The sequence below is a fragment of the Quercus robur genome, chromosome 10 (assembly GCF_932294415.1).
Source record: "Quercus robur chromosome 10, dhQueRobu3.1, whole genome shotgun sequence".
In the NCBI taxonomy this organism is placed as follows: Eukaryota; Viridiplantae; Streptophyta; class Magnoliopsida; order Fagales; family Fagaceae; genus Quercus; species Quercus robur.
Window position 1 is genome coordinate 26137029 of NC_065543.1, and position 12430 is coordinate 26149458.

A 12430-nucleotide genomic window follows, 5' to 3' on the forward strand; every position below is an offset into this window, starting at 1 on the left:
TCACCAAACGGGCTTAAAAAATAACATTTTTAGCTTTTGAAAGCTTTATATGAATGCCCTAGGCTTGGGTTGAATAAATTAAGTGTTCCGTACGTATTATTATTATTATTTTTTTAAAAGTCAAACTCAGCTGTAATATTAATTAAAAAATAAAAAGTGGTTACAGTACATGGAATTACATAACTGTAACTTGCATTGATTGCCCCCAAAAAATATGCAGAGATAGTTAGTAATGGCTCTTCAAAAAAAAAAAAAGATAGTTAGTAATGGTGACGTAACCCAAAAAAAAACCAACAACAACATCAACAACAAGAAGAAGATATGATATGGGTTTGAGTTGGGCCGTGGGCGCCATTTAGACGCTAGCTAATATTAGGCAGCCACTAATAATACAGTAATTATAAATAATAATAAAAAGTGAAATCCTATAAGAGAAGAGACTACTACAGACTACAGAGAGATAATAGAAAGAGAAAAACCCAAAACATTAGGAGAGAAGTGACTGTGAGAAGTTGTAGAAGTATTCATTTATCAATTAAATTGGATTCAAAGCTTCCAATTTCACTCTCTTTTTACATTGACCTATTAGTACTTAGTAGTATAATAATAATAATAATAGTTGGGCGATTGAATTGTATTATTGTATGCCAGAGTCAGAATCAGAAGCAGAGAGTGCTGTGTCGCCTGTGAGTTGAGTTGAGAATCAGACTCTTCAAATTTCTAGGGCAAATTTTTGATTTGATTGACTCTCCTTGGTTTCAATTTTCATGGTAAGCCCTCACTTTACTTTTCGATCTCAATATTAATTCTGCTCTTTGGTTCCTCAGAAACAGTTTTATTTATGTTGCTCAAATCAAAATTGAGCCTGTGTTTTTTGAATATTTTCATTTCCAGTTGCTTGTTTATTCAGGTCTGTCTGTGTGAAGAATTGGCAATTACTTGATGATATAGTGTATTTTTTTTGGAGGAGGGTCTTTTGAACTACATTATTATTAATATTTGTTTGAGATTGAGATATTATTATGAAGTTGCGTATAGACTATAGAGTTTTAGAAGAGCAACGAGGTGCACGGGTGATTCCTACCTTTACAATAGTTTCAATATAAAAAACAAGTTAAAAGTTTGACCAAAAAAGGAAAAAAAAAAACTCAACACCGTCATCACTCATGCCTTCCATGTGATTCTTTTTTCTTTTCTTTCTTTTTTTTTTTTTTTTTTTCCTGCAGCAGAAATAAGTAGTAACTACTAGATGATTAAAAAAAAAAGGTGGGTTCAATAGTTGTTGTTGTTGTTTTTTTTTTTTTTTTTTTTAAAAAGAACTACTAATCCCTTTATTGGAAAGATAGTGAAGAGGCAGTTTATTATTTTGAATAAATACTACTAGTAAGAAAAAGAAAAAAAGCAGCTGTAATATCATTTTCTATCAAACACATGGATAGTTCTAGTAGGAGTCATTTGAATGCTGCTCGTGAGTACTGAGTAACCTACTACTACTTTTGCTTTGTTGGTTGCTGTTTTAATTAATTACTCAATCTTTATGGCTTGCTTCTTGTTCTTTGTTTTCAAAATCTTCCACCTTCCTTGTGAGTGTTGTCTACCTTCTTTACACTTTGACTGAAATACCCCTTAATTTGTCATTTGAGACTTGAGAGAGAGGTTACATGTGCCCCCATTTGTAAATTTTTTTTTTTTTTTTTTTTTTCTATGTATATATGTAACGAAACTTAATGCCATTGAAGCTGATTGACTTTACTTTATTTGGGTTGGCAGAGATTGTAAAAAGTCTTTGAATATGGGATGCCTAGTGTCAACACCAAAGGATACTGGTGGAAATAGGAGGAGGCCAGGGAATATTGGGGATGTTTCTGTGTATGTTCCTGGTTTTCGGATTCCTAAACCTGTTGATTTCTCCCAATCATTGGGTGATCACTTGTCCAAGAATTTAGTGGAGCGCCTATCTGCTCTGAGAACTCGTATCGTTGTAATGGCTGGTCAAGAAGGTCCTACAGTTACAAGAACTAGGAGAAAAACCCAACATGGTTTGTTATAGAAAAAACTTGATATTGCTTTACTAATTGTGAGACCTCAGTTATTGAAACATTGGATAATTTTGTTGTTTGTAGGAGGTTCAACCTTAGCTGATCTTTTGCAGGCTCTGGAAGATTACTTGCCGGTTCTTTTAGGACTAGTTAAAGATGGTAAAGTGTGCATTAGTGCCACTATGATTTGAATGTTTTAACTGTTATGGATAATTCATAATAGTAGCGCTTATCTGTTATTTGCAGGAAGCCATCTACAATACAAGGTACAATTTGTATGGGTAAATCAGGAGGATGACGCAGAGGTGGGAGTATAGGACTAATCTATCAATTTTAAAATTTCTGTTCTGCCTTTCATTTCTAGTTGTCATTACATCCCTCCTCCATTCAGTGGAATTGATGTTTTTATATGGATCAATACTTTTGCAGGAAACAGGCATGCCTAATGCTTGGTATGAGGTGTTGTCAGTTTTGCACTTGATGGCAATGCTATCGTTATCACAGGCCAACTTATTACTTCTCCCAAGAACATCTGCCGATGGTTACCAGCCAAAGGTATCAGAAGGTAGTTTTACTGCAAAACTTTTTGCTTGAGTTATTGTGATCTCTAATTTTGTTATTTATTTGTAAAAATTTTATTGGCTATCATGTATAAACTTATAAAACATCTGGTTCCAAATTTATAATAGAATTATTTTGGGTCTTTTTTTTTTTCTTTTTTTTATATAAAGTTTTCTCTTTGTTCAACATTTCAGAAGACTAATATCAAAATTTTGAACGTATTTTTATTCCTAATAGTCTTCAATGGTTTAGGGAAATTTTTATAAAATTTGGTGATGTGTGGAAGCCCTCCCATCCGCCCCCACTCAACACACCCCCCCCCCCCCCCCCCGGTTTTTGTGTCAACTTACGTAGGGGTTTGGTTCTCTGTTTGTCAAGGATATACAATCTTTCCTGTAACAAACCATTTGTTTCATCTTGTAAGAAAATACTATACCAATTAAATTTCTCCTTATGTAATGGTTGGTCTTTCAAGCTTGGAGGCTGCTTATTCATTTTTTACTTGTGTTCAATCCTACTAATGAAGTGTCAGTTTGGTTCTTGGTGGCAGAGAGTAGACGTGCTTCTGTTGACATTTTTTTGAAGGCAGCAGGATACCTAGATTGTGCTGTCCGACATGTTCTCCCACAGTTGTCTGCTGAACTCAGGTTTATATGGGTGAAAGACTTTTGCTAATTACAACTGCCTTTGAGTTTTACTTGGACCAGATTCATGTTTTTCTAGGGTTGTTCTTACTTGTTTGACTGCTTTTTGATTGTAGGAGAAATCTTCCAGTTGACCTAGCAGAAGGCGTTCTTCGAGCACTTAGCCTACAAGCATTAGGACAGGTGCAAACTCTTTCTTTGGATGAATAGTTGGGGTGTTTATATCTCAAGATTTCATACTTATAATTTGATATTTTCCTGATAAAGATGAGAAAGATAGAGATGAGAAACACCTGTTTGCATAATATTTAAACGATCACCGTAAATGAGGTTTATGCTATCCAGTTAGTAATATTTTTCCCCCTCAAAGTTGGAGCGATTCATTTGGCTTTTGCCAGTGGGGACGATGTGGGATAATTTGGGAAATGTCCGTTTGGTTGTGGTGGGTTAAGGTTTAGGAGGATTTGTGGAAATAGGATTTAGAGTTGTTGAAGAAAGGGTTTTGGGGTTGCGTTATGAATTAAAAGGTGGATTGATGAATTATTTGAAGGTTATTTGTTAGAACAAAGTATGTGGAGATTTAGGGTTTTGATAAGTAAAAAAGGGCTTGATTTGGGGTTATTTTCTTAACCAAGAAAGGAAATATAACAATTTCTTAACCAATTACATTAAAGAAAATAAATTTAGTCCCTAAATAAGATCTATTTACTCAATCAGGCTCAACTGGCAGCAGATTTTAATTGTCCATCCACAAAGTCATTGGGTGGGCAGTCTTTGGTGCCGACATCTGTAAATGGGTGTCATTGGGGGCGCCTGTATCTTGTGTCCACACCAAGGCACTTTCCTTTTAAAAGATTATAACTATTGTTGGTCCTACCCATGTACGTAGGGTTTTGGGAGGTGCGGCTTTTCTATGGTTCTATTTTTAAGTATTTTTGTTGAATGAAGTGTCTGCTCTTAAGACTTGATCAAGGCGGACTTGGAATTTCTTTTTTTGTTCTCCCCACCTAGCTCTGTTTTTATTTTTTATTTTAAATTTTATTTGCACCAATGATATTTCCAATGTATTACGTAGGGTGTTGACATTCAACTTGGAATGGCAATTGATAGTACCAAAGCTACTCTTGCAGTAAAGCGAAGACTTGCATGTGAGATGGTGAAGTACTGGCAGCAGGTATGAACATAATGACTTTTTACTATTGATTGTCTGCTTAAATTTTCCATGCTGCTGTTGCTTCTTGTTCTTTGGATTGTATATATAATTGTTTAATATCCATAGAGTGAATAGGCTTTAGTAATCACTAAATCTATATTTTGTCAGCACTTTAATTTTGATCCATGACAGGATGCCATCAGAGCGTCTTTTCTGCAACATATGTTAAAAGGTTTCTTCTTTTTATTTTATTATTTGGGTAGAAATTCTAATCTCTTATACTTTAACACCCACTTTATTTATGTAGTTTACAGTTCTGATAGTAAATGTATTTATAGCATCTTCGTTAAGAAATCACTTATGAACAATAATTAATAATAGGGACAACACACTGGGAATAAGGACTTCCATTATTAGTGTCACAGATGCATATGGAATATGTTTTTTTCTTTTTCAAATTTTTTATAACTGCATGCATAAAGCTTGTAAGCTTGTTCTGAATTGTGAAATCAATACTCGTTTGTGCATACATGGTTGGAAACTCAAATATATTCAATTACTTCCATTATTTGTTTTGTCTTCATTGTTTATTTGGTTGAAAACGTCAGTCATTTCAAGCTCTTATGATCTTCAAGTGTATGCGTGTGGCTTTAAATTTCACAATCTAAGCTAGAGCTCAAGTTCAAGATCAAACTCCTTATTTAAGCAAGCGGTAATTGAGTAGATTTCTGGTTTCTAGAGCTCAAACATGAACTTTTGATCTCGAGTTGAGCATGGATTGTTGTAGGTTGTAGCCCTACAGTCCATGCTAGAAGGCTGAATTGATTTGCTCAACAATTTGTACCATTCGCCATTGCCATATTCTATGAAGTCCAGATTTTATCCATTTTGGTTGTTTCACTGGTCCAGGTAACACTTACTACCAGTCACTTACAACCAGCCAGAAGGGCAGAATGCTAGAGAATACTGGCTTGTGAGTAGGTTCCTCTTTTTCTGAAAGGATGACAGGAGAGGGTGCGTGTGTCTGCGTCTGTGTTAGGTTTGCTTTATCAAAACTTTGCAAACCTATTAGTGATTGTGGTTTATCAGTTTAACCTTGGAATAGAGGGGTAAAAGAAGGGGTCTTTCTGTAATATAGAAAAAAAAAAGTTTGTGAATGCTAATGAGACAATGATTAACCTTGTCCTTTGGAAAAGTATCCCATGTGAGCAATGAAAATGGAAATTAATTAATTTTCTACTGATACCCTCTGCTTAATAGAATGCCAAAGCACCAAGTGGAAGGGGAACTTTGAATAAAAGGCTATAGGTCAGACAAAAACCTTCCCCCAGGCCCATCCCAGCACAAAGCATTCTTTTTCTGTTCTTAGGTTCGTTCTTGCCCAATTTACCCATTTGAAATCAAAATGACATTGTATCTGGATCCCTTTCAGGTAGGATTTTGGAAGTGTTTATAAATCTGATATATTCTGCTGACATTAGCTTTGGCTAGTAGGCTTACAGTTTTCAGAAATGAATTTACTCCTATTAATGTATTATTGTAACTAATAGAATATATACTTCCTTTCAGACCTAGTCACTCATAGCTAAGCGGAATGATCTTTGACCTTTTTATCCTTCTTTATTTACTAATGGCTCTCTACTCTAAGAATTTAGTTCATATGCCTTTTGGAGCCTACTGTATTACTACTCGCAATACATTTTCTTGGATGGTCATTTTGTCTTTTTATTCATTAATTTTCTCTTGCTAACCAATCCATAAACAGTGGAACTTTTGGTTAAGCTGTGACTTTTGAGGATTGATATTTTAGAGGAATTTTTCTGCTCTCTTTTTTGACAAGATTTTCATGTATCCACATGGGGTTAGGTTCTGTTTCTAAAACTTATTTTCAGTAGAATTTGATGCAGGAAAGGCTAGGATTCACCACCTAGAACAGCTCTGTTAAACCTTAGGCTTCCCTACTTGAACTCAAACTAAATAAATAAAAAAACTTAAAGTAGGATACAATCCAATGAAAATCTGAAAAAAAAATTCCGAAAATTGTGCTCCTACATCATATTCCTCATTCATGTAGTCCTAATTTAGATACTCCTTGTTTCCCATGATATTAAGTGATTGCTGTTGTTTTTACTTCATGATATATGATGGGGATGAGATATTTATGATTTTGTACTTCTGGGCTTTGGAAACCTGCTATTGGCACATTTCACATATTTGGTTGGTTTCATAGTGATAACATATGTTTTACCAAAATAAATCTTTTTTTAAGTGTTCACTTTGTTTCTCAAGAATTATGTATATCATTCAATTAGTAATTAAATTACCTTTTGTTAAATGTAGGTGCAATTGGTTTTTCTGGACATATATATTGCTTTTTATTGATGCTGTTTTCTTTGCAGGCTCAAGATAACTTGATGAACGTTCCATTAACAAATGGTTGGGGGGAAAAACATCGACTCTTTGTGAAGTGGAAATATATTGAAGCAAAGGTAGTTTATTATTTCTTTTGTGTCTATTTCAAGTCTTCCTTGTTGTTAAGCACAGATCTCGCTAATTGTCTTTATTTCTTAATCTGCTTTCCAACTTTGGTGTTGTCACATGTATGACTTGATTGTCTATAAACATGTTATGATTGCTTCTCATTATATTAGATTGCACAAAAACTTTCACAGGAAAATTAGACTTACACTTTTAACTTATGGCATATGAAGGGAAATTTACTTTACTGTTGAGGCATGTTCAGTTAGAAATATACACTTAACTTTCAAATATATTAGAGGCTATTCAGCTCATTGGACAAGGTCCTCACTTGATTCTAAAGAGCTTTGTGAAATAAAAGAGAAGCCACTGAATTTAACCATCCAAATTATAAGTTGATGCAAGTGGATTTAGACTCAAATTGATGGTAATCACAAAAGAAGGAAGAAAGAAAAAAAGAAGCTTTCAATAAGGAAAGTCTATATTACTGTACATTCTCTATATATGTTATATTGAGGGCACTCCTAATATCATGAATTAGACTAATTTTTAAATCAAACTTGGTTTGTGTTTTACACAGACTGGATGCTTTATAGATGTATATATGTATCACAATATGCCTTTTCGATGAAGTCCTCTAAGAGCATTAATTGGACCAAGTTTTAAAATAAAATTCATGTTGGGCAATATCATATATTGGATGCTTTAAAGATTCTATCTACATCTCACAATATTCCTTAATCACTATATTTCTTTTCAATGAATTGTATTGAAGGCCTCTAATACCATGACTAAGATAGGTAGTTGTCACCAAGTGCTAATCTCTTGAAATTGAGGATGCTTGAGTGTGAGTAGAAAAATGAAATAGAAACTTGAAATGCATACATGTTTCTGCTAGTAGGTTCAAGGTCGAGAAACCCAGTTGCACTTTATTACATTGTGCCATTGATATGGGGAATTTCAGTTCACTTTATGCGTTATGCTATTGATCCTATTGCTCCTCATTACATTTTGCTGTTGATATGTGGTAAAGACATAATTGGAGATTTATGTTTTGAAAGACATGTTTGTGATATAGAAAACTCCTGTATAATGTATAACATTTTACTTAGGGGAAGAGATCTTGTGTCCAATGATTCAAATACTTTTGCTCTAGTGATATCTTAAGATCTTTTTTTAATGGATTTGGTAAATATGTCAATAGTTACTAAAATTTCCAGCTTGGTCTCTTTTATTTCCTATATTTAGCTGATGAATTGTCATATTTGTCTAATTTCTCTCATGTCACTAGGTATTCATATAGGTTTTAGGCCAGGTGTCCCTAGGAACTGACAGGTCTTTATTGTATTGTCAATAGATGACTGTCAATTTGATTCTTGGGCCCCACCTATTGAGCCCATCTGGACCCACATGAGAGGTGAAGTGTGAGAGTAATGGTTAAGTGATTAAATTCATTCTTTCCTAACAACTTATGTTTTTGGGATAAGTGGTAGTTTATCAGAAATAATTGTAATTGAAGTCAAGTATTTCAGTTGAGGAATGGATTCTCTTTCAGAAAGCTCCAATATATGTGGAGCTGCTATGGGTAGTGAAGGGATAGACCAATTGAGTGAAAATGATTTAAAAAAAAATAGCATTGGCTACTATTCAGGACTACTATTGGCTATGAATTAAAAAAATTAATCTATGCAGGATTAGGGATCATTTTTCTCCCGTCTGAAAGTGTAGAATAATTAATCTGGGGTAAAGATCTTCAAGGCATAAAATTGAGAATGCTCACTGAATGAGCAATTTAATAAGTGGTGCCCGTTGGCATTCCAGATTTCCTTCTCCTTTCATGGTCTATCCAATAGAGAGTGCAGTACTTCTTGGTCATGAGTATCTGAATAGGACAAACCATCCCGTGGTTTGCACAATTTCAATCTCCTACTTTCAGCTGTGTTAGCACATTCAGCTCTAGTCTTTATTTCATGATCAGTACAGGTTTCTTTCAGAATTATTCTCCAAGTCTGAAAGTGAAAATGGTATGCAGTTTGGAAGCTAAATATCTAGGCTTCAGATAATATTTAGTCATTGAGGTGTGGTAGTTTGCTATATAAATATGCACGTATGTATGTTGCAGGTTACCTGATTATATTTGGTTTATACAATCTGACATTTGGATATGGACATTCCACATAAGTTTGACCACCAATATTGACAGAATGACATATTCCCTATATGATTTCTTAATTGAGTATTGAAGCTGTTCAAACCTAAGTGTTACAAGCTTATTTTTCTTGTTCCTTAAAATTTTACCAGGCTGCAGCATATTATTATCATGGTCTGATCCTGGATGAGGGGAACACAGAGAAATCCCATGGGATGGCTGTGGCTGCTTTGCAAGCAGCCGATGAGTATTTCAAAGAAAGTAAGAAGGCATGTGAGGCATTTAATACAGCTCTTCCTCTGTCAAGGTAATCAGCAGTTAGTAAATGATCTGTTTGTTATCACCAAAATAGAAGGGAAAAAAAAAAAGATGAAAAAGAGATGATGTTTTACTGAAAATACATTTGTGAGCGGTAGTAGATAAATTGTTTACTACCTTTTTAATCATTGTAGGAGTTTTTCTTCTCATACACCATAGCTAACTTTTTGAAATAAATATAATTATCATCTTGTGTTTAAAAGGAGGATAAATAATAATTCATGAAAGCTGACACACACTATAATTGATCATGTAAGGTCCTAAGTAGTCTTGATATCTCTTCTAAACTTGCTTTTTTCTTAGGCCTCTCCTAGTTGCATTGGTAGTGTTTCAGTTCCAATATACAAAATTATACTAAAATAGTAATTTTTTATTCACAGTTCACTTAATGCCAGTTCAAGCTATTTGTTGATTATCTTTATTTATCTTATATTGTAATATGTAGGCTCTTTTCTCAATGTTGAAGTCACTGAGTAATTGAATAAATTAAGAACAAATTCAAAGAAATTTCATAGATTTTGGAATTTGAGAGGAGAGAGACATAAACTTACTCAAAATCCTGTCATAAGTTTCTTTCATATGATTTATGCTAGTAGCACTCTTCAAACACAAGTACAAGGGTCTATATATTTTCCTTAAGCTGCAGCTGTCAGTTGTTCTAAGGTGACATATCATATTGGTCTGCAATCAGCATAATGCAAATGTAGAGTCTGCCATCAAACTTATAGAAAACTTATGATATGCATACAACAACAAAGCAAGTTTTTGGGGTCGGCTATGGATCCTCAACAGATTATTCAGGATCAACCACATGTATTCTTTTGTTCTTCATGAAATCGTAGTCTTATTACTTAGTTAACATGTTATTTTGAACTACTTCTACTAATGTTATGATATGGATATTAGTGTCTAAAAACTGGACAGATATTTATATAAAAATAAAAAATTAAAAAAAAACCTGGACAGATCCAGTCACTTGGATCACAATCATGTCATCTGCCCAGAACTTTGGGTTGGTAAAACTATGGTTCATGCGGCAAGTTTTAAAGTAGATATATGTGTCAATTATATATGGAAGTTGTGACTTTGTGGACAGGGTGATGCACTACTGTTGTTAATGGACCTAATGGTGTTAGTCTATTGAAATATATATAGAGAGATTGGGAAAACTTTTTATGTTTCATTAAGTTTGAGGTGGATGATGGTATCAAAGTTAAATTTTGGTACGATAAATGTTGCGATGATCTCTCTTTAAAGGAAGGCTTTCCCAGAACTGTTTCACCTCAAATGTAATATGAAAGCTTTTGTTGTGGATCATATGCAGTTTCCTAATGACACTATACACTGGGCTTTGAATTTAATCAGAACAGTTCAAGATTGAGAGTTGGAGTCCTTATCCTCTTTCTTGGACTGCATCTAGACATAGGTGGTATGAAGTCAAATCTTACCATAAATCTTTAGTCCCTAAGGAAGAGGTGATTTCCCCAGGAAAAGCATTTGAAGCCTAAGGTCCCAAGAAGAGTTGCCTATTTCTATGTGCGCTCTAGGTTGTTCATTCTTAATGGATTCTAATTGTGTGTTCAAAACTCTCCTAGACCTTAGATTAATTATTAACATATATACATATTGAAAATATTTTAGATTAATATATCATTTGACATGTCTACTATAGTGGAAAGTCATGTAACTCTGGTCATTCCACTTTCATTAAATAATAGTAATTTTACATAAAGCCTTAGATTGTGGCAGATCATTCCAATCACCAACCCTTTGTGCCTTTTGTTTCATACTGAGTTAATTGGTGAGGATCTTGTTTGTCATAATTCCAGCAATTAATTATTATAAGACAATTTGTTTTTAGCTTTTTTTTTTTAAAAAAATTATTATTATATTTTGTTTTAATTTTTATAAATGAAGGAAATATGTGGATTGTGTGACCTCACTTGCATTCCTTGTAGAAATCCGCCGCTTTGGGGGACCATGAAGTATCTCTCCGAGAAAATTCCAAAAGATACTTCAAGCAAGGTTCGGATAAATCGTGATCTGTACTCTCATGAAAGGTACGTTTTTGCTCAAGTAGAAATAAGTATGATGCTTTTCCTTATATTTGATGGACTGGTGTGGGTAAAGAAAGAAAACGGGTGGGGGGAGATATATATATATATATATATATTTTAATACTTCTTGATTGATGAAGGTTCACAATGATCATGTAATCTTGATTGCAGAATCATGGAGACAGCGCCAACATTGCCCGACTTTGCTTTGGCCCTGAAACCTGATGACTATCTACTTCCTACGGTGCACCCTTCTTGGAATGAGGAGAACATAAACAGAGGGCATGTTGGCTCCAACCAGGTGAAGGGTGATAGAAGATAGGCCCTCAAGATATTTTTTCAGATTACAGAGGCAAAGGGGCCAATCTTAAACATGGAAAGGCCTTCTAAACCGGGTGGACTGCTATTCTTCAATTGTTGTGCTCCAAGGTCCAGTTGAGCTGTTGATTTCTTTTTCTTTTGTTTTTCATCGAGTTTTTTCTTGTCCCTTGGCTCCCACGAAGTCCATGACCTACCCTGTGATAGAGCTTTGTACAAGTTACTGTTGTGTGTAAATTGTTCCCACCAGAGAAAAGAAAAAACGATTTATTTGCCAATCCCAAATAATGTGATTATGCCTTTTGTTTAATAAAGTGAAGCCAGTACGGTTCATTTGTTTGATAGAAAAGCTTTGTACAATCTGACCACTGCATAATAAAGGGAATATGTTTTGTCAGTTTCGTTGTAAAACGTTTTTTTTTTTTTGGAAAACACTATCATCCTTTTCTAGTGTTTGTTTCCTTGTAAAATTTTGGTCAACCCTGCAAACCTTTTCTGTTAATTGGAAAATGTACAAACAAAAGTTGTCACAAGCACAAACTCTCAAACGGAGAAAGGTGGTTGTTGGCTAGGGCTAAGGTGGAAGCCAGGAAGGATGTCGGTCGTTGGTTGGGGTGAGGGCCAAGCCCAATTTTAAAGCATTGGCTTAGCTTATCGGCTTCCCTCCACGAAGTCTTTTTTTATATTCAATAGTTATATGGCGAGTGAGGGGA

The 12430-nt window shown here is 34.4% G+C and overlaps 1 protein-coding gene across 2 annotated transcripts; it reads left to right on the forward strand.

The window, feature by feature from the left end:
* The first annotated feature begins 431 nt into the window (after positions 1-431).
* On the forward strand, positions 432-12114 carry LOC126701558 (uncharacterized). Of its 2 annotated transcripts, none has more exons than XM_050399730.1 (12): positions 432-770; positions 1771-2039; positions 2124-2198; positions 2286-2305; positions 2469-2604; positions 3151-3247; positions 3361-3427; positions 4320-4418; positions 6797-6886; positions 9177-9331; positions 11301-11402; positions 11571-12114. In XM_050399730.1, the coding sequence occupies exons 2-12, from the start codon at positions 1793-1795 to the stop codon at positions 11719-11721; spliced, it is 1239 nt and encodes a 412-aa protein (XP_050255687.1). In that variant the 5' UTR covers positions 432-770; positions 1771-1792; the 3' UTR covers positions 11722-12114. The 2 variants fall into 2 exon arrangements, with proteins under 2 accessions (XP_050255687.1, XP_050255686.1); XM_050399729.1 differs by having other exon boundaries at positions 433-770; positions 2286-2344.
* The last annotated feature ends 316 nt before the right edge of the window (positions 12115-12430 follow it).

Coding starts and splice junctions, on each gene's coding strand:
- LOC126701558 (XM_050399729.1), top strand. CDS start 1,793: ATGGGATGCCTAGTGTCAACACCAAAGGATACTGGTGGAAATAGGAGG. Junction 2,199..2,285: donor TTTAGGACTAGTTAAAGATG/GTAAAGTGTGCA, acceptor TGTTATTTGCAG/GAAGCCATCTACAATACAAG. Junction 6,887..9,176: donor GGAAATATATTGAAGCAAAG/GTAGTTTATTAT, acceptor AAATTTTACCAG/GCTGCAGCATATTATTATCA.